Genomic DNA, 25,759 nt, shown 5'->3' with positions numbered 1-25,759 from the left:
CCTGGTGCTTCTTGTTTGAATCTACTACCTTTTGGGTCAATACCCAAAAGAAATACACATACATAATGTAGTTGGATAATTAAAAAACTATTAATGACGTTTATTTTGGGACTGCGAAACACAAAACTTATAAAACATTTTGCACATAGTCTTCCTATCCTTCAACAAATAATAATTAATTCATTTTCATTTCATGATTTAATATAGATTGCGCACAAGCATTGTGCTGACTGGTTTTATGCTATGGAGCATTTAGTGATTTGCAACCTTTTTCTTGCCCACTTTGCAATGAAGCAGGAGGGAAGGGTACAACAGAATTTCTCTTGCTGTGTCTGCAAATGCATTCATGCAGCAAATTTCCCTCAACGCTGCTTGGCTATTAGGGCAAAGCTTTTTACAGATCAACACACAGCTCAAGGTAGTTCTGCGCTCTTTGTCCTGGGAAACTGGATTATTGTTGCAACAGGAGCCTTTTACAGCAGCAGCATCACCGGGTAATTTTGAAATACTTGAAATTATAGCACTTTATTTTTGAAATGTTGTCTGATTACTATAAAACACAAATCTGTAACTAAAGAACTACACTGCTTGATTTGTAGCTATTTGTTCCTGTACATTTTTTTTACACTTGTAAACCACATCTATATTATTTCGTATTTTTAAACACAGTGAGCCAAACATATGAGACCATCCTACACTGCTTGGCAAACACAAAAACTGCTGCAGAGCTGTCTTTACCATCTTATTTAGCGATTTTTACCATTAAGAAACATCACTCTCTAAAGCAGTTGTTCCAAATATTGGGTTTCCTACCACCGCTGCGGGACGTGCAACATCAACTCTGGGGTCTTAAGATCCTCTACAGAAATCAAGCAGAATAAAGGGACCGCTAATGGCAAAAGAATATTTATGTTGTGGATGTTAAAATAAATCAGATTTAATTTTCCTCTTGGATTAACACAGTATTTTTGAATTAAATTGAATACAGTTCTTTCAAACAGATAAAGAAGTAAGAGGTCTCCCATTCTGGGGGTTCTCAAGGCATTCCCGGGCTAGACAGGATATACAGACCCTTCAGTTCTGGGTCATCTCCGAGGTCTCCCCCCAGTTTAATGTGCCCAGAAGGGAGGGGTCCAGGAGGCAACCTGTTTAAATGGTGGAACCACCTCAACTGACTCCTTTTAATGCGGCGGAGCAGAAGTGCTACTTTGAGCACCCTCCAGGTGAATTACCTGCTCACCCTGTCTCTAAGGCAGTCTGGCCACCCTACAGATGAAGCGGCGTTGTGTTCTTCCGGTTAGTCCTAAAGGCAGGTTAGGTCGCTAGGGATTAACACACACGGGTCTCCATCCTCAGCTGCCACTCATGTTGTGTGGCATCGTATCCTGACATCCCTCCCTGCAGGTGATGGGCCTGCATAGAGGGCGCTTCATATTGCTCCTGCGGGCTGAGCATGACCGAGCCCCAGGACCTGAGGCTCCACCACCAGGCACTACCCAGCAAACTTCTGACATTACAATGTGAGAGAATGTCTTAGGTTTATAGTGTAAATTTCTGTCAGTCATGGATAGCCAATGGATATTTAACTTTTTTTCCATCTTTCGTCATAAGAGAATGTGCAAGGTTTTTTTTCTTGTAAATATGTGAAATCAATCAAGAAATCTCTGGGGGTTTTTGGCAGAAATACCCTCCTCTGTGGCACCATAATTTTTTTCTCACGTCTACAATCGCCCTAATGCTCCGTCCTAGTATACTGTTGTTGTTATAGCTGTTTTTTTTGTTTTCGTTTTTTGGTGCATCTCTTAATGTTTTTATGTTGTCAACAATCATTGTTAACATAAAGTAAAGAGTCACTCCATGTTTATTGTGACATTTGTTTTCCTACATCAATTACTCTCTCCTAATTTTCTACTACAGACGTCTATTATTAACTTGCAACACTGTGATTGGCTTATGTCTTGCGTCTCCTGGTCTCTCATTGGGCAGTGCAATTATGCAATACGGGCGGTGCATGAGCTCAAATCTTTTATAGTCCGAAGCATCATGCTCCATAAACAAAAAAACACAACGGGTTGTGATCTTCCTTGCCTACTGCAGATTGGAATACTTTTGTTTAAGCTTTTTCAACCTGATTTTTTATTTTTTATTTATTTTTTTAGTTTATAGCTACTGATTGTGAATGATAGCTAGTGACGGTGCTGGGAGGCTTTTGTGGAGTTTTGCTGACTGTGTGTCTTGCTTTCAAAAATGCTGCGAGTTCTGCTGCGGGATTTAACACGCAGTTGTGTGCGTGGACGCCTTCGTCTCTTCTGAGACTGTGGGACAGCCGTAGAAGCGGCGTGTGTGTGTCTGTGAGTGTGTGTGTGTGTGTGTTGATGCTTAAGGCTGGTGGCCAAAAAAATCTGGAAAAGCTTTAGAGCATCTCTCTTTATGGACTGCACCAGCTGTCTGAGAAGATAAGGAGCAGCATAACAAAGCAGCAGGCTGGGAACAGGCTTTTGGATTCCCTTTACTGCCACACGGGACACAATATGTATGTTTTATTCGGTTTTAATTCTTTGAGCTGTTGTTTAAAAGGACTTTTAATTCAGCTGATCTTCACAAGCTGAGTTGATCGACCATGAAACCTCTATCGGTACAGATCAGATCGCTGCTTTGTGTTGAACTGTTTCTCTGTTTTGTGTGTTTTTTGTTGTTTTTTTTGCAGCTTGTCATCAACAGACGTTGGTTTTATCTTGGTCATCGATCGCAGGCAGGACCGATGGGCTGCCGTCAAGGGGACACTACTTCGCATTGCAGTACGTTTTTCTTTGTGTCTTCGGGTCTTACTTACCTTCTGGCTGAATTGTGTTTTGAATGTCTAAAACAAAGAGGGGGGAAAAACAGTTGTTTAACCCCCTGTTGGAGAAAGAGATCCCAACAATGAGGCTGGTCATTCCCAGGGGTGGAGGATATCTGCTATGCCATGGAGAGTAGTAGGAGAATGATCATATTTCCGTCATAGTTTTACCTCTTATATAACCTCCACCCTCAGGGGTCAGGGGGAGTGTAATCACATCCTGTAATGTTCTCCCATCACATAACATGAGTTTCCATGGCTGTAGGAAAAGTAAGAAACCATAGACTTCTTTTGTTTCCATGCCTTGACATTTACGCTACAAATTTATCAACTTTTCGTGTTTCTTTTAGGCCAGAGGTGTCAAACTCATTTCTACATTCATTTGGCCACATTGGTATCATGAAGTCATTTAAAGGGACAGTTGCACCTGTATTCATGATACTTTCATAATTTCATTCCAATTCACATAAAAATGTAAAAAAAATAAAAAATCACAGCCACATAAAATTAGCAACCTTATGCCCATTTGAACAGTTTATCTGCAAAAAATAAAAGTTGATATTGGGGTAAGTTACACTTTAAACTCATCATTCTGGATCACTTGTTCTCTTTTTGGACATTTTGGGTTGTTTAAATGTGTTGTGGAAAAACTTATATCTAGTGGCAGAATGCTGTGTTTATTTATAAGCTCTTTAAAATCAACACAGCTGACCAAAGAGCTGGAAAGAAAATTAACAGCATACCTGATCAAACACATAAAATAAGTTACAATCAACTGGAGTAGAATACATTATAAAACACCTAAGAATATTATAAATAACTTGAGTAAAACATAATATAAAACACTTAAAGGAAAAAGCTTTGTCCCCTCTGAGCTTAGTTTAAAAGAAAAATCAACATTCGCTACAGGAGGCACAGTTTTAGCCACTTTAAATGGATATATCCCTCTACTTTATGACATGACATGCCTTTTTTGGCTCTTGGGGGTCGGATAAATTGCCTTTATGGAGCAGCTATTGATGTCTTTGCTGAAAATTTCTCACACAGTTCGCTGTCTGGCCCCGTTGTAGCAATGATGCTAATTTATTGTATCTTAACAGTCTTTCCGCATGACAATGACAAGGAACAGCTTTATTTTCATGAATATAGAGAAGTGTTTGGTAATCAATATAACACATGCCCTGCTAAAATACCACACAGAAAAAGGATTGAAACAATTTTTCTTCGGGAGTGCTAAATAACTTCAGATCTTCATGTCAGTCATCCAACCTGAATCACACATAGGATTAAAAAAAAAGGATTAAATATCATAGAGGGGGAATCAGAGGTGAATGCCGCCCCCCTACTGTTTATAGACACACAGGAGACCCACTCAGTCATTTAAAATTAAATTATATTATATTAATCCTACAGGGCAGATTTATACAGAATGGGAGCGTTTAATAGAGGGCATTCAGTCAGCCCTGCAATAATGTTCTGCTTGAGATGATTCAGCCAAGCTGCTAAATACATGATGATGAAAGCTTCTCTGTTGTTGGGGAGAGGTTCCTCCACATCTGTAGGTTTGTAAGCATTTGGGGATCTGTGTGAGGCAACATTTATTTTTTTGATAGAATTATATTTTGAAGGCTTTAGTCTTTTTATCTGTGCATATAAATATGTTTCTGTATACCTTAGGCTGTGAGTATGATCGCAGAACAGTGTGATTTCATAAAGAGCTGCAAATGGTATTTAAAGACTGGTTTTAATTAGGTCTCCAGATGTATCGCAGGTCCCCAATGTCTGTCATTGAGCTGGCTCTTCTATGAGACTTATTTGTGTCTGGGTTTGTCTGCCGCTGAACAAAGAACCAAGAGCAGCTAGACCACGACTATCTGCTGTGATCCGATCCAAACAGCAAGCCTACGTGGCTACAAGCAGCAATATATGTCTAAGGAAGAAGACCAAGTATATTTGGTGCTTTATTGCAGATCCATAATGAAAAAATAATTCAGTTCTTAGATTGCAGACTTTCAGCACTTTCCAAGAATTTTTTTTTTTCAATTCATGAAAATTTAGAGATGCACTGATCAGAAATGTGCTTACAATTTCCAATCCATGATTTTTGTAAATCTCTGAAATTTAGTTGATTTTGGTGTCTTTTCCAGAACTATAAAATATATTGTGCATTTTTTCTAGCATTCCATTAATAAGCAGTCTTTAATTGCTTTTTTTAGAAGCAATAGTAAACAGGGTTATAATATTAAAACGAAGACTAAAGGATTACAGCGGTAAAAAAAACAAAGGTTTTTACTGATGTCAGCATCTTTTGAGGAGTGGTTGGTGCAGCTAGCACAACAAAAGAAGCAATCTCTGCATTTATCTTTCAGTGAATATATTGTAGATCCATGCCTCGATCCTGAGATTTGTAAAAGACTACAAGCATTTCCACATTCAACGTGTCCTATAATGTATAACAGATGTTTCATGTAAAAAATAAAAGAGAGAAACTTTGCTGCAATATGTTCAGCCTTCCTGTTATCTACAGGAAGTCTCCCTCTCTCTTCAATTAATCACAGACATCTCCTTGAACACAGTTTTCTTTTAATTAGCTTCTTTCATCTCTTTGCTTCCTTTGTCTTCATTTTCGACTTCACGTCTTACTGATACTGAAAAAAGTCAACTTTTGAGTATTGCTTATGATGAGTTCACTGACTGGAAAAGAAACAGGGTTTCTGAGTTTCCAACCAGGAGGTTACCGGCCAGAGTCACTCAAGCTAAAAAATAATCGTAATCTGGTTACTATCTGGCGTCTTTTTTTATAAATTCCTTTATTTTGTTCTGTTAAAAAGTTGAAATGATTCATCAGGAATGTCTAATAGTTCATTCTTTATGTGCATTGAAAGCAGAGAAATGCATATTTTATTAGTTAAACTGGAAACGTTAAAAGAAATACCTAATGTGACATGTACATTATATTTACTAAAGATATTATTATATTCCTAACAAGTTGTTTTTTTTAATCCATGACAGACTTATTTGACATAGCCAGCTTTTTTATATATATATATAATTTTGACACAGCTATTAATCATTTATACCCTGAAAAATAGGTCATTCTTTGTTCTACTGGAAAGTAATTTAGAAACATCTGCACAGTCCACAGATTGTGCGCTTTATCCACCCAGATGGTGAGCCGACACTTTCTGTGCACTTATCTCCCTTCTTCCAGCCCCAAGCAAGGACGAATAAACACTGAGTTGATTTATTAATTCAACTAGTAGAGGTTTTCCCAAGAGGTTTATATTAACAATGTATTTACCATTACTTCTGCTTAGACCAGCGTTTCCAGCTCCTATGAGTACGGGGTGGGGGGGCCAATCAGCCGAGCCATCCATTTAGGTCATTGGCTAATTAAGGTCACATTCACAATAGCACAGCTTCAGGGGTTGGGGGGGGGGGAGACAAGTGTCTACCCTTTACTGTCATCCAGCTGCTTCCTCTGCAGTCTGTCAGCAGGTGTCGGTCGTGACATTTTCATCGCTGTAATATTTGATCCGCTAGCTTGGCCGAGTGGAAACATGGTATGATAAATATTGTGTGGATTAATTAATTTGCTCTAAAAATGTTTAGACAGTTTTTACCGATGAGAAGTTAGGTTTTTCATGACAATGTTAAGAAGCAGTTCTCAATTTTACAAATCATGCCATATAAAACTATTACAGAGGTACAGAGAGAAGGAAACGGAGATCAGAGATGAGTAACCTAAATGACTGTAATGTGAAACAGTTCTTGTTAAAAAGCAAACAAGATTTAAAAAAAAACTTAAGCTGCATTTCATGGTAATTTAACACAACTGGATCTACTAACTTGTGCACATTTACATGTAGTCCTGCTGTCTTAGGCTTTCTGTTTGAAGACATTCAGGGATATATACCCAGGTGCTGCCCTGCAAAATACCCCTGTATTGTTAAATAAGTACAGAGTCTCCTTAAAAACTGTCGTTTTATTTGATAAAATCTCTTTCCAAGATGAATATGAAAGAAAAAAAATGAAGTATGGGGAGTAAATCATTTTTTCTTTACCTCAATCCAAACACCACTGTCAAAAAACAGGAAAATGTATTTATAAATAATAAAGTCTTTTTGGTTTTGATTTATCTTATTTATCATTCATTTGCCACATTAAGATGAGGGGTTTAAATTAGAGCCTAGCTTCTTAAACTGGATCTGATTTAGATGCAACCACTACATTGACAATCCTGAGGGGTTTTTGTTTGTTTGTTTTGTAGAGAAAATAAATCTAACACAGATTTAAAGAATTTGTATTTAGGGTAAGATATTTCTGTCCACATTACAGTACTCTGACTATTGACTTTCATATAGAACTTGATTTAAGGTAATCTAGAAACCACTAAAGGCGTTATCGGAACAAAGTTCAACCTTTTTATGTCTCACGGTTTGTGAAACGTACATTTAAGGAAATGCGTTCCAACAAAAGTTTTATACTAAAATGTTCAGGTTGTTGTAAAAACTGCTGAAATAAATCATAAAGTCCTGGAAAAATGTGCCATTTTCAGTAAACAATAATTGTTTAACCTGTAAGGATTTAACTGTCTAATTTCAGGGCTCCTTCCCCGGGAACCTCCAGCTGGTCCTGGTTCTAAGGCCCACCACCCTGCTGCAGAGAACTCTCTCAGACATCCTGTTTAAGTTCAACAAGGATGAGTTCAAGATGAAGGTGCCGGTGCGTCAACCAGTTTTTTCCATTCTATGAATGCTCTCTATGTTCTGTGTAAAGTTTGTTGCACTGTCTATATCAAATAGTGAAAATAAATCCCACAGAGGAATTTATTACATGTCAAAACTTGATTGGAGATTTAAACGACAGCCTCAGACTGAGCTCCATTTGGAAACTTCTCTGAGGTTTTGCGTTCAGATGGACAATCTGAGGAAGGAGGGAGACCAGGAGGAATGAGATGTTCCCCCAGATGATAAAAAGCAGGTTAGAGGCTGACGGGACGTTCGGCTGAGCGCTGCTTGGTGGGCGCTCTCGGGTTTGGACCCAGAAACTGGGGTTATAGCCGAATGCAAAGTTTTGAGAAAATATTTGATCGCTAAAACCACGTTTCCTCCTAATTCTCCCATTTACAAGGTCCTCCAGCAGTTCTAAAGAGTCCACCGTGCAGCATTACACACAAGTTTGACTACAGCAATTAAAGTAATTGCCTCACAGCTTGTTACAATTTATCTGCTAATCTCACTCTGGTGATCATCGGGGAGAGAAATTTGATGGTAGAAATCCCTGTTGAAATGTTGTGCAGAATTTTATTGGTTTATGTGCGTGCTTTATTTATTTGAAGGTCATTATGCATGGTAAACACTGCGGTTTTAAAAGATTATAATGAAGGTGACATATGATTAAACTCTGATATTTAGTGAAATTGAATGTCTGAGAGGAATCATGGAGTATGGCTGCAATTCACCACTTTACCATCTCAGAATCTGAATCAAGTTTATTGGCAAGTAGGTTTGCACAAGGAATTTGACTTGGCGTTGATGGTGCAGACAATATATATATATATATATATATATATATATATATATATATATATATATATATATATATATACATACAGAATCTAGAGCTATATACACAGTACGTAGGCTATGTGTTAACTTGGGTCGCTAGTTTCCCCCATCTCCAAAATGAGCGTATGCCTGCATCAGAGTTGCTATGAGGACCGTACATTTTTTTATATAGATTCCAACTTTTGTGTGGAAAGTGACATACACGCATTTCAGGCCCCATTTTGTGCGTACACAAGCTTTTTAAATGAGACCCCAGATCTTGATCTGGTTTAGGTGCAGTGGAGGGACTTGACGCAGGCTGTAAATGCAAGAAACCCCATAAACGTCTTACGACTGAAATGAAGGAGTGTGACAAACTTTTCTCATATGGATGTCAGAGGCTGCCCAAACTTTTTCTTATGTTAGAATGAATCTGAATCTGGTTTTACCTCTAAATAAATCACTTCCTATTCTGGACAGCGTGTGTATGTGACAAGATGTTTTCTTCTCAGGTGATCATGCTGAGCTCAGTGAGTGAGCTGCACTCCTATATTGACCGCACCCAGCTGACCCGGGAACTCGGAGGGACGCAGGAGTACTGCCACGACAAGTGGATCTCACATCGAACTGTAGGAAAACACACACGGTCATAATCGTAAAGCACCCTGTTTAATGTCCATTGAAAACAAAAGAATAGGGTGATAATTAAGAGTAAACATACACAGGAAAAAAATGGTGATAAGATGCTTCAGATTTGATTTACTCATACGTTGAAGGCAGTAAAAGTGTTCTTTTGAGTAATAGCATAAAAAACCCAAACATGCCTTTTAGCTTTATAATGAATGAATCCATGCAAAATGAATCCATGAATCCATGCTAAAACTCTGTTATCTCTGTGTGTGTCAGGCCATTGAGGGATTTGCTTTGATGGTTAAGACAACAGCGCAGACCCTGCAGTCGTTTGGGACGGAGCTGGCGGAAACTGAACTCCCAAATGAAATCAAGACGACAACCATCCTGCTTAGCGCACACACCGGCAAGAGGGACAAAATGAAGGTATCCCCGTTTCTACGCACATTTTGTCACCTACGTCTTCGATTGTCCTGGCTGACGTGTCTCTGTGTATATCCAGGAGGACATAATTGTTGCTCTGGATCAAGGCAGCAGGCTGCTGGAGAGCATCAATGAACCTGTAATACGAGACCCTGACCACAACATGAACCAGGATGAACTGGAAAATCTGGCCACAGTACAAAGGTCAGTCACACTTCAAGCTTAGGCACCAAAATCCAAACATGGTCTTGACAGGTTTCCTACAAATGGTGAAAGGGGGTAATAGTTGAAATGTGAACACCTGTAGGCATCACTCAACAAGACAACAAGGACTCATGTCCATAATAATAAACTGAGAAGGGTGGCAACGTAAACATTGCATTGTAATACAGTACTGCATACTGAAAGGTCAATAATTGTGTACAGGACTGTCTCAGAAAATTAGAGTATTGTGATAAAGTTCTTTATTTTCAGTAATGCAATTAAAAACCATGAAATGTCATACATTCTGGATTCATTACAAATCAACTGAAATATTGCAAGCCTTTTATTGTTTTAATATTGCTGATTATGGCTTACAGCTTAAGAAACCCAAATATCCTATGTCAAAATATTAGAATATCGTGAAAAAGTATACTAGTAGGCTATTCAGCTAATCACTTGAATCGTCTAATTAACTGGAAACACTGCAGGGTTTCCTGAGCCTTGAAAAACACTCAGCTTGGTTCAGTAAACTAAATCACAAGTATGGTAGTGGTTAAGAGACGACATAAGATTCTCACAGTAACTGGTGTACTGACCATGGCATTACTGTCCTTGATTGGCCTGCCAATTCCCCTGACCTGAACCCCATAGAGAATTTGTGGGGTATTGTGAAGAAGAAGCTGAAAGACACCAGAGCCAACAATGCAAATGAGCTAAAGGCCGCTATTGAAGCATCCTGGGCATCCATAACACCTCAGCAATGCCACAGGCTGATTGCCTCCATGCCACGCCGCATTGATGCAGTAATCTGTGCAAAAGGATTCCAAACCAAGTACTGAGTGCATTAATGGACATTTTCAAATGTTTGATTTTGTTTTGCTGTTATAATTTCTTTTTTTTTACTTGGTCTGAGGAAATATTCTAATATTTTGAGATAGGATTTTTGAGTTTTCTTCAGCTGTACACCATAATCAGCAATATTAAAATAAAAGGCTTGCGATATTTCAGTTGATTTGTAATGAATCCAGAATGTATGACATTTCATGTTTTTTAATTGCATTACAGAAAATAAAGAACTTTATCACAATATTCTAATTTTCTGAGACAGTCCTGTATATTAAATGTAAACATTATTAGGTAAGAAATTTAAAGTTTATGGAAAATGACAACATTTTGGTTTATTGAAACTGGTTGTTTAAAGCCATCGATCCTACTGAAGGCCACAGAAAGCAGACACATTCTTTAAACTAACATCAAAAAGTCTATTTATTTCAATTATTTAATTAAGATGTCATACATGTTACAGATTTGTCACACAAATAATATATTTTAAGCATTTATGTTAATTCAGATGACTATGCTTACATCTGATGGAAACTCAAAATTTAGTTACTCACAAAATTAAAGCATCACATAAGACCAAATAGGATTTGATCCATCCATCATCATCTGGGGGGGGGGGGGGGGGGGGGGGTCATCATAAGGCGAGAGGCGGGGTACATACTTGACAGGTTGCCAGTCCATCGCAAGGATTTGATTCTACTCCACCACTTTTCTTTATTAACCTGAATTTATGACTTGGACTACCATCTCAGAGGTGCCCCCTGGTGATCAATCTAAAGAATGCTGTTTAAAGGCACAACTTATATTTAATATTTCTCTTATTTTATTGTTAAGAAACAATAACAAACATATATTATATTATGTTAGTTGAAGATATGAAGATATATATATTCATAAAAACAATTAAAGCCAGTATATTTGACATTTATTCCTGTTATATCGTATGGTTTCTTTCTCAGTCCTCTTATCAGGGAACACTGCAGTCCGTACAGTGCAGTTTGAGGCCCTGTCAGCAACACTGAAAGCATTGGTTCTCATAAGCTCTAAGCTAAATATACAAACATAGATAAGCCCTGCAGCCCCTTTGGGTTTTTATTTTCTTTAATTATTTTTCCGTTCCTATGAATGTTAATTCTCAGTTTCTCGTTTTCAGACTGCTGTCTCAGCTGGACGAGACAGAGCGGGCTTTCGACGAGTTCTGGATAAGGCATCAGACCAAACTGGAGCAGTGTTTGCAACTGCGACACTTTGAGCACGACTTCAGAGAGGTGAGCTGACCCTGGTTGGCACTAAGCTCTTTCAACCAACCTAACCCATTTTTTTCCCCCTCAAAACGTGACGACTGAAACTTACGCTTTTCTGTTGAAGGTCAGAGCTCTGCTCGACAACATGTCTGAGAAGCTTGCAACCTTCTCCGAGGTCGGCATCAGCCCCGCCCATGCCGACCACATCTTCTGTGAGCTCACCTCCTTTGAAGAGAGAGTCTGTGTAAGAAAGTCACTTAACACTTTGTTTAACCAACGCATGTCGAAAAGGTATCTAAGTAATATGGCTTTTTGTTGTGTTAAATGTTTTATTGACTCTAACTGGCTCTTATTGCACACTGATGTATTTTAAAGGAGCATCGCCTGCTGATGCCGACAAGACATCTATAGATCCCCTATGGACAAAAAAAGTTAGCAAATGACCACCAGCCTCCCAAATTAAATATATTAACAGCACTAATTTATATGAGCAATGTCTTTACTAGGCATATCTCACAGTGCACCAGTCATATTGTTAATTAGGACTGTATGATGTTACTTTAACATGCAATTTGTTGAATATTGCAGTGATGATATCAGTTCTAATAAACACAGGTTCTCCTCAATCTTCTCGTTAGTGTGAGACTATCCCGTATAAATAATGTTTACCACATTTATCTAATTCAGTCTAAAGAAAGAACAGAAATAGCACAGTTTGACACAGACAGCAGTATTTTAGCATAAACAATGTGACTGCTGAGGGGTTAGTGGCTGAAAGCATGGCAAACCAAATTTGGTCGACTGAAGGGTGATGCATCTCTCAGGCTGTACGTCCTGTTTCTTAAACAAAATGAATTTTCAGACACTGTCCATCCACTGTAGATGATGTCGCTTATCTACTGTGGCCTGGCATTTCTTTTGTGCTTTGCAAAGAGCGCAACACGCTGCCGTGGTCAGGAACAAGAACTGGACTGAAATGAATGAAAAAGCAGCCAAAGTTCAGGTTATCATGTTCGGTTTGCAACGTTTCCATGTAACAACTCTCTTATGATTAATATCATATTTGTCAAACTGTGTTTTTCCTGTTATTTTACATATTAGAATTAACCGGATGTATGTGGGGGGAAAAAATAGTGTGAAAACTCTTCATAAACGCTTGAAGAGCTGTTGATCAGGATCACTTTAAGATTAGAAGGTTTGACAAACTGGAAAACGAGGGTTAGAGGTGTTTAAGCTTTTGTAAAGTCTTGCATAACTAAATTTTCCCTTAAATAAACCTGCTGTAAATTTAAAGCAAACATTTAAAAAAAATGTGCCAATACTTGATTACTGGAACCTTTTTTTCGCCGCTCATGAATTTATTACTTAAAATGAATCATCTGGACTCACCTGTAGACCAACCTGCTGTCTTTGCTGTTCTGCAGGAGGCTCTGGACAGGGCCTCGGCGCTGTCCCGTGAGGGTGACGAGCTCATCCAGAAATCCCACTACGCCGAGGACTCCATCCAGCCCAAGTGCAGTGAGCTCCGAGCCGTCTGCGAGAGCCTGAGCTGCAATCTCCGGGCCAAGAAGGACTACCTGCTGAAAGCCATGGAGCTGCACCACCGGCTGGAGAGAGTGAGAAGACGCCCAGACGCCCGCATCGTTGTGTCTTTGATGTGTCACGGCGTTACAATTTCGATTCCTCCTTGTCTGTCATGTGCAGGCGTCTAAATGGGTGGATGATGGCATTTATCTGCTGGCGTCTCAGCCGGTAGACAAGTGTCAGTCCCACGAGGGGGCTGAGCTGGCCCTGCAGGAGTTGGAGCGCTACCTGGACAACGCGGGCCAGAATCAGCTGACCGACCTCAGCGCCATCTGGAGCGAGTACGAGGCCGTGCTGAACCAGCAGCTCAGGGTAGGAAACCAGCCCGTTCTGCAGTTTAAACGTCGCCCTGCCACTGTCAAAGGAATTATAATGACTTGATGCAGTTATGGTAAACAGAAAATGAGCAGCTGCCATATGACCCGATTACCGTCATGCTTCTAACGTCAGGGAGCGGCGAGGTCTCACTCCAGAGGCTCACCGCTGCATTGCTGCTCATACATTAGATGCTAACTAGCAAATGAAAACCTGAGGGCGACTGAAACGATGCACAAACGGCATCGGCGGCTTTCTGTTTGACAGGAGCAAGTGGAGAGAGTTTACCAAAAGCAAGCGTCCATGCAGGAGATGTTTGACAAGCGGAGGATCAGCCTCAAGAAGCTGGCAGCCAAACAGACCAGGCCCGTGCAGCCAGTGGCCCCGAGACCAGAAGCCTTCATCAAATCCCCGCTCAGCTCGCCCGGTGAGTCTGCAGGCTAACGTTGATGTTGACCTTCAGGGTCCAACTTTGCTCTTCTGTCTGCTCATCACTTCAGTGTTGAATAAACTGCCTAATTTCTGCGCTCTAAAGGATCAAGTGTGAAAATGTGGTTTTCTATAATTGAAGCACTCCATGCACCGCAGGGACTGTAAATATCTGTTTGTTTTTTTTTTTTGTTTGTTTTTTTACTTTTATACATTTATCTAACCAGGAATGAAAAGCAATTGAAATCAATAATCTCTTTTACAGACGTGCCCTGTGCAAACTACATTATAAAAAAAATAAACACACATGGATACACGTTCAATTAATCAATGAAATGCAAAATAAACAAAAGATAAAAGCCATGAAGATCAAATTAAAAGAAACATAATTAAAACCTGCTAAATAGATAAACTTAGTAGAAATATAATAAATAAAATATATTCTAAGAAAAAAAAGTTACGGAAGTTCAAGAAAAAGCGTTTTTTTTTTTTAGATACTTTTATATCTACAAGCTTGGTACTCTCGTTTTTGGATGGGCAGTGTTGCTAGACGGCCATCTTTAGATTTTCAATTGGATTTGAGTCGTGGATCTGGCTTGGCGACTCAAAGATATAAAGAGTTCCTGAAGCAATCCATCTGTTCTCCTGGTTCTGTTCTTTTGGGCCATTGTTGTGTCGGACGGTCAATCCTTGTTCTAGTCTGAGGTCCAGGGCACTCTAGAGAAGGTTTTCTTAAATGACCTCCCTAAATATCCCTGCTGTAATCTTACTCTCTATGCGGAGTACTCACCCACTTCCTGCCGCAGAAAAACATCCCCACACCATGATGCTGCCACCACCATGTTTAACTATACAGTTTATTTTTTTCCTCCAGACACAATGCTTGAAGTTCAGAGCAGAACATTCTGTTTTGGTTTCTTCTGACCAGATCATCTTGTTTCTCATGATCTTACGGTCTCCTAGCTAAATTTCTGCAAAACTACGTCAGGCTGCAGTGTCCATCTCTCGTTCTTCCTTTTTCTCCGATTGCTCAGTTTGTTAGGTCTCTGACCAGTTAAGTAATCAATTAATTAAAATTATAGAAAACATCTGATGGACGATCAGTGGAAACAGGATCCGCCTGAGCTCAATTTTCCGTGTCATGGCAATGGGTTGGACTCATCTTTTTATATTATACTTTAATAAATCTGAAAACATGTCTTATTGGTCATTATGGCTATTCTGTGTAGATGTTTAAAAAGAAATTCATACTTTTTTTTGAGGGTAACGTAGCAAAACATAGAAATGGCCAAGTCCTGCGAATAATTTCAGGTGACATTAACTCAATGTTAGCACCTTCCTCAAACATCTGCAGTACATATGTTGCTAAATATGTTTTACACATTGCTTATCAAAATGCTGTAAAACTAAATAACAATAAGACTGTTGCAGCCTTATGTGTTTAATTATTATTTAAAAAAACGAATCAGGTGATGTTTAACTTTTTGTTTTGTTCTGTTTTGTTTAAAAGTAAACTGTAAAAGGTCTCCATTGAAATGATCAGTTTTAGAATCACCTAATGCGATTAGTATTAATTATTTTAATGTTTTTTCTCGCCCAGCGCACAAAGCACAGCAGGAAAAAAATTCAGAGTCTCTCATCAGCTGTGAAAAAGTAAGTGTCCTGCTGCCGTTTAGCTTCGCTGGTGTCTAAAAACGCTCCCAGATGTCCTGAAAGCGCTCCGTTGTGTCTGTTTCCCTTAGACGAACGGCCAACTGCAGAACGAAGACGGCAGCAGCAGACATGCGTCTCAGTCGGAGGAGGAGGAGAACCTGGCAGTGCTCAGGCGGTGAGAGTCTGGCTCTTTCATCTTGAATTTAATTACGCGGCAGACGGGCTGTGTGAAAACCGTTATCTTATTAGGGCCTGACGGGTCCAGCCGCTCTTATCCGATCTCTGTTTCTGCTCGTTTGTCCGGTCTGCAGACATGTAATGAATGAGCTGCTGGAGACGGAGAGGGCCTACGTGGAGGAGCTGCTCTGTGTGCTGCAGGTGTTTACTGAAACCACAGAAAACTTCCTAGTTTTCTATTTCCTAAAATGTATTTGGCTGTGCCGGTAGCTGCCCGCTTTTATTTCTGCCGTGACTGCAGGGATATGCCTCAGAGATGGACAATCCAGCCGTGTCTCACCTCATCCCCGCGCCGCTGCAGAACAAAAAGGATGTTCTTTTTGGTAACATGCCAGAAATTTACCACTTTCATAAAAGGTAAATGAGCGTCGCAGAAGTTACCCGAGGCTCTACGTGATGTTTTGATACTTTTCTTTGTCGTCTTCACCTTTAATAAAAAACACTCGTTGTTCTGCAGAACCTTCCTGAGGGAGCTGGAGCTCTACACGGACTGCCCAGAGTTAGTCGGAAGATGCTTTCTGGAGAGGGTAAATTGATTTGGAGATTACCTGATAGGATTAGGGAGCATCTTTTCTTGCCGTGCACGTTTAATTCTTTATTTTCCACAGATGACCGACCTGCAGATCTACGAGAAGTACTGTCACAATAAGCCTCGGTCTGAGAGCCTCTGGAGGCAGTGCTCCGACTGCGCCTTCTTCCAGGTAAATTTAACCTGCTCCACACCGGACACACGATCGCCGGCCATCGTGTATTTGGCAACCATTTTGCATTTCTCTTGTTTTCAGGAATGTCAGAAAAAGCTGGAGCACAAATTGGGTTTAGATTCCTATTTGCTGAAGCCAGTCCAGAGAATAACCAAATACCAGCTGCTGCTCAAAGTAAGAGTTCATTTTTCGGTCTGTTCGGAAACAGCCGTGTCACATCGCTGAGCTCGCCGTCGGTGTGTTTGTGACTGCAGGAAATGCTGAAGTACAGTAAGCGCTGCGACGGGGCGGACGACCTGCAGGAGGCCTTGACCTCTATCTTGGGCATCCTCAAGGCTGTCAACGACTCCATGCATCTCATCGCAATCACAGGATATGAGGTGAAACGCTGAAACAGGCACAAAAAGGGGTTAGTTGTGACGATGCAGGATTTCCCGAAGAAATGCGGGATTAACTTGGACCGCTTTGAGTTGAACATGAAAAACAGTTAGGATTGTTTTTAATCTTTTCTATATTTTTATAGAGAAGGTTTGAGAAAGAGATAACTGATGAAATATTAAAATAAATTTATTTTTTATCTGAACTATCCTGGTGAGAGAAGGTTGGGGTCTGGGGTCTTTCTGTATGTGATTTGCATGTTCTCCCTGTGCATGTGTGGGTTTTCTCCAGGTACTCCGGCTTCCTCCCACAGTAAAAAACATGACTTTTGGTTTAATTGGTGTCTCTAAATTCCCCTTAGGTGTGAGTGTGTGTGTCTGTTGTACCCCGCCGGGCATGGAAAGTGGGTATAGAAAATAGATGGATATCCTGGAAAATTATTCTCGAAAATGTTTACTATGAATTATACAACTCCTCCTGGGAAAGAAAGCTGGTATAAATAATGGACGGATGTAACATTGTTACTAGGTGAAGATAAACATCAAGATGTCTTCTTTTTCTGAATGGATGTTAAAAGATTTTTGTTAAACACCTTAGTTTAAAGCTAAAGGTGAACTCATAAGACTGGTCTACAAGGAAGGAAGGAAGGAAGGATCATAGAGGTTGTGTAAATGCAATATTTCCCTTGCATCATGCTATTGATGAAGTTATTTTCCAATTTAAAACAGAAACATTTGTCAGATGATCTGTTCCCACCCACCAACAAAATACCTTAAAAAACACATTATTCAATATTTTGAATAATGTTTTTCAGAATTTAGGCCGTCTCTGTTGCACTGATGAATAACGCAGGTTTTTAAAAGTCCTTAGCATTAAACGATGATCTGGATGCAGAATTTCAGGGCGTGCTTCACTGTAAACCATCTATCCGTTTCTTTCTCAGGGTAATATGACGGAACTGGGTAAGCTCCTCATGCAGGGCTCGTTCAGCGTTTGGACGGAGCACAAGAAAGGTCACGCCAAAGTTATAGACCTGGCTCGTTTCAAGCCCATGCAGAGACACCTGTTTCTCCACGAGAAGGCTCTCCTGTTCTGCAAGAGGAGGGAGGAGAACGGGGAGGGCTACGAGAAAGCTCCTTCATACAGCTTCAAGCAGTCTCTTAGTGTGAGTCGCTCCTCTCGATCCCACATTTGTCTCTAATCTGTTTCAATGGTTGATAATTATAAGCTGCTTCTTCAAACCTTCTAATCAGATGAATGCGGTGGGGTTTACTGAGAACGCCAAGGGAGACAACAAGAAGTTTGAAATCTGGTCCAACTCCAGAGAGGAGGTTTATATTGTTCAGGTAAATAAATGAATACTGATTGTTGATTTATCTACGTGAACCCGTTTCAGGTTTGACTCAACTGCTTACTTTTGGTTTCAATGGTGTGTTTCAGGCACCAACCGCTGAAGTAAAAACCACATGGGTGAATGAGATCAGGAAGGTTCTGACAACCCAGCTGGAGGCCTGCAGAGGTACGGACAGACTTTATGTTTGTTAGGGTTAACACAAGCCCTCAAACACATGATGACAGTAATACAGCTGGTCTGTGTTGTCTGTCAGAAGCCAGCCAGCAGAGGGCGCCAGACCAAGTGTTCCAGTTTCCCCCAGCGCCAACCGGGATAGTGAGTCTCAGGTGAGTTTTTATTTTCCCATCTCATTTATCACCTCCGTTAATTTAATATACACGCTGATAAATGGACTGACATTTTCAGTTTCTCCAGCAGTTTTTGCGCATGACCCACTCTGCATGACATGCTTTAAAGAAGGACAAACTACAAACAAGCTCATTCGATCTCTCAAACATTTTTCTGATATTTTAAAGCTCCTTTTAGACATTTCTTTAAAATATCATGTTGTACAAGAAACCTAATCGGTTTCAAAATGACCAACTTTTATCAGCTAAATTGGAGTTTTCGGTATCTAAAACTGCCCACGCATTATTAGCGTTTAAAGAACAGCTTAAACTACTCAGTTTATCTTTATTTATAGTCCTCTGCTTGCACAGGGCATTAACATTTAGAAACAATCACACAACAAGTATAATAATAGATTTTTTTTGTCTAGCTTAATGTTGCCAAACAAATACGTCTTATGAGCTTCAGAGATTAACTCGGAGGCTTTTCTTCTGTCTACCTACAGTCCATTTAAAACCAGTCAGAAGGTTAAAAAGGGAGAGGAGAAGAAGACAGAGCCTGGCAGCCCTGATGCCCTCTCTTCTTGTTCTCCAAAGCTCGCAGTGAAAGGTGAGTTAGGAAGCCAAAGAGATACCAGTCCTGTTTAGAGTATTCTGTCTCAACAAATCTACCTCTGGCATTTCTATTGCATGCATCGTAGAAACTACATGTTTGTCTGCCTTTTTTTTAACTTCCCTTTTTCTGATTGAGCCACAATTTGTTTCCCAACACTTTCTTCCCTCTATGATGATTTTCTCCTTTGCTCAACTTACCCTCTTCCACCCTGCCCTCCTTCTAATGTCCCGTCTTTTTGATTTTTTTTTTTCCTCTTGGGGTCAGACGAGGCCGTGACAAGCCCGACCTCAGACAGAGCTGCCGTGGCTAAAAAGCGTTTTACTTTGCAGGGATTCAGTAACCTCAAAACTCAGAAAGGTAACTTTCAGCCCATTTTCTCGACAACCGCATGCAAAAACAAAATATGTTGATTTAGTTAAAGGGAGAGAAAAAAAAACAACAACATGTTGATTAGAACATGTTTGTGATAATGTGAAATATCCAGAGGATGTGTGGGCCTCCTATGAGCCTGAACATATACCCCAAAGGCCCCCGTTACACTGGACATAATAGTGAACCACGACATTAAAATAGAAATGGATGATCTCTGCAGAGCTCCAGGAAGGTCCTCTGTCCTGTATTAAGTAACATGAACCCCTCCCTACTATGTGTGATGGAGGGTGAGAACTCCTGGACTGTTTTGAAAATGCACACCATGTTAGAAGATGGTGGTTCATTGTCATGGTGTCAGCATATCTGAGTGTTGGGTGCTGCTTGGAGGGGCCTGAACAGGGGTTGAAGCTTATCTATAACACGCACCTTGCACAAAGGGATCGGTCAAAGCGTGAAGAAAAGCCTTTGTAACAAACACATGCAACAGTAGCAGCACATTTCTCTCGTGCTGCTGATTAGCTGAAGGAAATACTGGGGGGCGTCTCCTCCTCCACACTAAGACTGAAACTGATGGTGGAGGGACAAACCTTTTATATTCACAGCATATTTGGTTTCTGTCACGTCATGTTTATTTGTAGCAGCAAGGCGGTTCAAAGTGCTTTACATCACGAGGACATAAAAGCATCACAAACACATTGAAACAGCCACAGGTTGTGAGACCAGCACCAAACATTAAATTGTATCAAGTGAAAACATCAATAGACACTAAATATGTTGGTCAATGTTCCTGTTATTATGGGTCAAATCAACTCTAAACAGGAGGGTTTTCAGTCTTGATTTAAAGGAACTCCGTGTTTTGGCTGATTTGTAGTTTTTCTGCACTGCAAAAATAGAACTAAAAATAAGACAATTCTCCTTGAAATTAACGTATTTTTCCTTGATTTGAGCAGGCAAATAAGACAATATGCCAATGGAATAAGATTTTTGCACTTAAAATAGGAACAATTCATCTCCATCATCTTATTTCAAGTGCAGTATATCTAATTATCTTATTTTAGGGGTAAAAATACTCATTCCATTGGCAGATAATCTTATTTACTTGCTCAAATCAAGGGCAAATACATTCATTTCAAGAAAATTTTACTTATTCTCAGTTCTCTTTTTGCAGTGTGGAAGTTTGTTCCAGGTTTGTGGAGCATAGGAACCTAATGCTGCTTCTCCATGTCTGGTTCTGGTTCTGGTTGTGCAGAGTTGACCAGAACCGGATGATCTGAGTGATCTGGAGGGTTGATACAGCAGCAACAGGTCTTTCATGCATTTTGGTGTTTTGATGGACTTGAAGTATTTTAAAGTCTATTCTCTGAGCTACAGGGAGCCAGTGTAAGGACTTTAGAACTGGGGTGATGCGCTCTATCTTACTGGTTTTAATGAAAACAAGAGCAGCAGCGTTCTGGATCAGCTGCAGTTGTCTGACTGATTTTTTTGGAAGACACCGTTGCAGTAATCAATGCGGCTAAAGACGAACGCACGCATTAGTTTCTCTAGATCTCGTTGGGACATCCGTCCTTTGTGTGCCATGCGGCGCCTTCTGGTAGCAGGTATCGGGTGCTTAGGCATAACGTCCAGCCAGCGCAATCCTGCGTTGATTATTCATGTGAGAATAATCAACCGGCCTCACTGATCTTAAACTGCGTAAAACAACCTCACCATGCCCTCGCCTGACTGGCAGCTCCAAGCAGTTTATCCATTCATCGATTTTCTTTACACACACATATCCTTGCGGAGCCTCTGGCGGCTGGTGGATACCTTCAGGAGACTGTGGGTCAGAATTAGGGAAGAACCTGGATAAGTCGCCAGTCAAGCATATTATTGTAATGTTTCTGCCACTGCTCTGGCTGCAACAAAAAGGATCTCACCAAACATAGGAAACTAATTATCTGTGCTATGTGAACTGAATTCTCAATTAAATCCCTGATGAGTTTTTCCTCCCCCCAGTAAGGCTGAAACCGGTGGTGGAGGTGCAGAAACTTCACCTGCTTTAGGAAACAATAATAAAAAAGTGTGAATCGCGTGGTGGAAGTATTGTAACAGAATGGGCAAAAAAAAAAAGCTGCAATAAAAAACGTAAATACTGGCTGGGCACTATATGGGAGCGAGCTTCACACTAAAAGAAGGTTTTCCAAATTTGCCGCTATCGACTGAATTTCAAACTTGAAGCAGGGGATTGTATGCCAGTGTGTAATCCAGTGTGAAGGGGGCCTTAAGGACACTTTGTCAGCGACATAAAAGCCACGCATCATCACAGATATCTGTTAACGGTGCGTCTCTGTCCGCAGAGCCCTCGACCGCTGGTGACAAATGTTACACGTTCCCCATGATAATCTGCCCGTCTTCAGGTATCAAGCAGCTCTAGACCCCCACTTCTACGCCTTCGGCTGCAACGCCTTTTTCACAGCGGATGTTTTCACCCGACGAGTAAAGCCATTTTGAAACATTTATCGTAAATGCACTGTCCGGTATCCTCTGTGAAAAAGGTCCGCGTAGGGGTAGACACGTCTTTGAGCAAAGCCGAGCCTCTGCTTGCGTGTCCCCTCCTCATCGGACGTAGCGTTCCTCCTCTGCAACCTTCCCGCTTACCTGCCTGTTTCTGTGTGCTCTTTAGACCAGATTAAAGCTGCTCCGTTTGCTCCGTCACTTTCTCAAGAGTAACATTTTGCTGATGATGTCTTTCATGCCTCAACATCTGTGTTGTTGTTCTTTCTCCGTTACCTCCTCGACGTTAGGATCTCCCACCAGCCCAGATCACACCACCAAACGCCAGAGCGACCCCACGCCATTTGGCTTCAAAGGTAACCCGTTGTCCTGCCCTTACCGGCTGACGCGTGGGGGGGGAAAGTGGCGGCGTTAAGCATTGATGAGTTTGAGTACGTACTGCCAGCTCAGGCTGAGTGACCGGCTGTACCTCGTGTCCCTCAGGTCCTCCTTCGCTCCACCTGACCAGGGCCAGGTGGTTCAGCACCTCCAGTCTCTTACAGACAAAGTGGAGAGGTATTCTGGCACTGGCTTGCTCACGCTGGTTGTGTCTCTCTTGGCCCACTCTTTCACCGCTGTAGTCCTTTTCACGTGGAGAAACTCTTCCTTTCACACTTTGTGACTATCGTAGAAAAAGCCGTCTTACGTGAAGGGAATGGTTGCCTGACACCTTTTTCCCCCGTCGTTTGAGTTGTAAAACATGCATGCCGGCATCTGGAGACTCTTTGGTTGTGGCCGTGGACACGATGAAGTCATAGTTGGGTCACTGCGATTAGCAAAGTTTTCCTTTTCCGACGGTAGATAGCAAGATGTCGACGAGCAGCCGTAGCTTTTTGAACTAAAGCAAACGTTTGGCTCTTTCTGACCAGGATGGAATAAGACCTCCCTGTCGCTGGACGAACATGACGGCTACTCCAGCGCCGAGGATCCTCTTAACTCTGACCCAGAAGATGAGAACGTCAGGAAGCTGGTGAGTCGCTGTGTGCGTCGTTGAAGACATTTACTATTTTTTTGCTTACCTTCTTCCTGATATGAGTTTCCATGTTTGCCTGGTTCTGCATTGTTGTCTGCTTTCTGTGTTTGCTTGTGAACAGTGTGCTGGGAAATACACCATAATGGCTGACAATGAGACTGGAGCTGCAGGAGAGCTTTTAGTGAAAAGCGGAGACATGGTGCAGCTGCTGAAGGAGGGGGACGACGGACAGTGGTGAGAGCGATAGCAGCATATTCGTCCCTGTTGTGATGCGTACACTGAGAAAAGTCCTCTACTTTAAGCACTTTGTTGAGTTTAAAGAAACTTGAGATACACACGCACACACACATGCGGTATGATACAGATTATAAGAACCATTATAACCAGTTATGAAACTAGTTATACATCAAGAAAAAAAATGGAACAGAAAAAAAAAAAAGAAAGAAATGGTCCATCAACAAATTTTCGTCCGCTGAGCAAGAAGTGGAACTAGTAGGAGAAGGAGGGAGAAGGAGGGACCTGTCGGACCTGTCAGGCCTCTCTATTGCCTCCCCTGTCCCTTGATCTGATCAGCCATTTTGAAACTGCCCTCTCCACATCATTCCTAATGGCTGGCTGGTTAATGAGTTCTTCTTTAAAGCTCCTGCAGGAAACATATGTTATGGTCATTTCATATGTACTTCTAGAATATTTTTTAATTTATTGAGGTGCATTTCTAACTGTAAGTCAGCTTATGTATGGCACAGAGAACTTGAGTGTAGTCCACCGTGCACTGACATAAATAGCAATAAAATGATTACAAATGATTCACAAACTTCACATAGCAAACAACCGCTATTACCATCTAATGTAGAACAGATTACTGGATCAATGTTTGCTTCTGTGCTTTTTTGTCTCTCTCGTTGTGTCTCTGCTCTGTCTTCTGTAACCCCAGTCGGTCGAGGCAGATGACCGTTCATACTGAGCCCGGTTCTGCTGGAGGTTTTTCTTCCCGTTAATGGGGAGTTTTTCTTCCCACTGTCGCTTCATGCTTGCTCAGTATGAGGGATTGCTGCAAAGCCATGGACAATGCAGACAACTCTCCCTGTGGCTCTACGGTTCCCCAGGAGTGAATGCTGCTTGTCGGGACTTTGATGCAATCAACTGGTTTCCTTATATAGGACATTTTTGACCAATCTGTATAATCTGACCCAATCTGTATAATATGATTGAACTTGACTTTGTAAAGTGCCTTAAGATGACATGTTTCATGATTCGGCGCTATATAAATAAAATTGAATTGAATTGAATTGAATAGATGCTCACAGTTGGTTATGATTACTGCAGCCGGTGTTGATTTTCCAGAACAGTGACACTACTTTTGCGTCCAGGTTCGTCCGCAACCTGAACACGTCCAAGGAAGGCTGGATGGCCGCTGCTGACCTCCTCGCCCTCATCGGGAAGTCCAAGTCTTGCCAGTCTCTCAGCAGCTCAGGTATTTGCACAAGCATTAAAGCACCCGAAAGGGGATGGGCGTGCCTGCGCCGAGTTCCCACCTGGAGCGCTCCTCAGTGTTTGCTCGTGTTTCCGGCAGAATGCAGCGGCTCTGGGAACCTCAGCACATCGTCCAGCTGCAGCGAGACCTACACGAACATATCAGACGCCAAACACTAAAGTCTTCTCCTGTCGAGGAACTGCCCTCCTGAATGCAAGCGTCGCCCGGCTGCATCTGTGCTGTATAACGCCAACATCAGTACTCCCGCATTTTGCACAAAACGTTGTATGTCTGTCATTGTTTCTTTCAAATGCACACCCACACACCCCCTGTGGTTTCATAATGCCGTACCACTGTCGTGTAAAGGTGTAGACGTTACCAAAATAACTCCACAGCGTAGTAAAGTGATCTGGTAACAGGTGTTTTTATGATCAGCTTTAGATGTATGAGTGGACCAGCAGGACTGAGATCTGTTAATGCATCTATTTAAGTTCACATCACCAGCAGAGGAAAGTTAGTTATATCTTCTGGGGGGGACAACAAAAAGATGTCTTTTATGTTCATCAGCTCTAATGGATCACTTTCTGTCTTGTGTTTTTCTTTTTCTTTTTTTTCCAAAAGAGGGAAAAAAGTTCATACATGCTGCTTTTTTTAGTTTGTATGTTTTCCGTTTGTCAGCTCAGTATTGATTGACCCATTTGGATTCACCCGGGTTTGTTTGCTCGTCATCCTCCCTGTTCTTGCTGTATTTCCACACGTCTGCTGCTCGGCTGTCAGCCTGTCTGTAGAAACCGGTCCAGCTGCCCAAACTTCGTCTGTGAATTTTCACCCTTTTGTGAATTTCCATTAATGCAACAAATATATCTCGGTGTGAAGACCCAGAGACCACTGTATAGTGCTAACCTATTCCCCGTGCGGCGGGGTTCCTGTTCTGAATGTAGATATTATGTAATATTGACTGTCCGTCATGAGATATTTGTTAATGAAAATGCTATATTGTACACTGAGTATGGTGATGTCACTACCTGGTGACTTGTCTAATTTTTTTTTTTTACATAAACGAATTGTAATAAACCAGTA

At 41.1% G+C, this 25,759-nt stretch overlaps 1 protein-coding gene across 8 annotated transcripts in view; it reads left to right on the top strand.

The window, feature by feature from the left end:
• Positions 1-25,759, top strand: part of mcf2lb (mcf.2 cell line derived transforming sequence-like b) — a 51,712-nt gene extending 25,953 nt beyond the window's left edge. For 4 of the 8 annotated variants that reach the window (XM_036139116.1, XM_021317443.2, XM_036139117.1 and 1 more), the window contains exons 4-33: positions 2,708-2,798; positions 7,445-7,564; positions 8,901-9,017; positions 9,295-9,444; positions 9,521-9,645; positions 11,642-11,756; positions 11,857-11,976; positions 13,157-13,348; positions 13,437-13,628; positions 13,899-14,058; positions 15,661-15,713; positions 15,803-15,888; positions 16,025-16,091; positions 16,192-16,307; positions 16,408-16,477; positions 16,559-16,651; positions 16,736-16,828; positions 16,909-17,034; positions 17,976-18,197; positions 18,286-18,378; positions 18,473-18,551; positions 18,640-18,712; positions 19,219-19,322; positions 19,593-19,685; positions 22,037-22,096; positions 22,484-22,549; positions 23,102-23,202; positions 23,327-23,439; positions 24,576-24,679; positions 24,779-25,759. In XM_036139116.1, coding sequence (XP_035995009.1) covers positions 2,708-2,798; positions 7,445-7,564; positions 8,901-9,017; positions 9,295-9,444; positions 9,521-9,645; positions 11,642-11,756; positions 11,857-11,976; positions 13,157-13,348; positions 13,437-13,628; positions 13,899-14,058; positions 15,661-15,713; positions 15,803-15,888; positions 16,025-16,091; positions 16,192-16,307; positions 16,408-16,477; positions 16,559-16,651; positions 16,736-16,828; positions 16,909-17,034; positions 17,976-18,197; positions 18,286-18,378; positions 18,473-18,551; positions 18,640-18,712; positions 19,219-19,322; positions 19,593-19,685; positions 22,037-22,096; positions 22,484-22,549; positions 23,102-23,202; positions 23,327-23,439; positions 24,576-24,679; positions 24,779-24,858 — 3,274 coding nt within the window. In that variant the 3' untranslated portion in view covers positions 24,859-25,759. Of the gene's footprint in view, positions 1-2,426; positions 2,534-2,707; positions 2,799-7,444; positions 7,565-8,900; positions 9,018-9,294; positions 9,445-9,520; positions 9,646-11,641; positions 11,757-11,856; positions 11,977-13,156; positions 13,349-13,436; positions 13,629-13,898; positions 14,059-15,660; positions 15,714-15,802; positions 15,889-16,024; positions 16,092-16,191; positions 16,308-16,407; positions 16,478-16,558; positions 16,652-16,735; positions 16,829-16,908; positions 17,035-17,975; positions 18,198-18,285; positions 18,379-18,472; positions 18,552-18,639; positions 18,713-19,218; positions 19,323-19,592; positions 19,686-22,036; positions 22,097-22,483; positions 22,550-23,101; positions 23,203-23,326; positions 23,440-24,575; positions 24,680-24,778 lie in introns of those variants that run through there. The other 4 variants (XM_021317444.2, XM_036139114.1, XM_021317445.2 and 1 more) reach the window with 4 other exon arrangements.

Source organism: Fundulus heteroclitus, chromosome 7 (assembly GCF_011125445.2).
Source record: "Fundulus heteroclitus isolate FHET01 chromosome 7, MU-UCD_Fhet_4.1, whole genome shotgun sequence".
NCBI classification, from domain to species: Eukaryota; Metazoa; Chordata; class Actinopteri; order Cyprinodontiformes; family Fundulidae; genus Fundulus; species Fundulus heteroclitus.
This window is presented reverse-complemented; position numbering and strand designations above follow the sequence as displayed.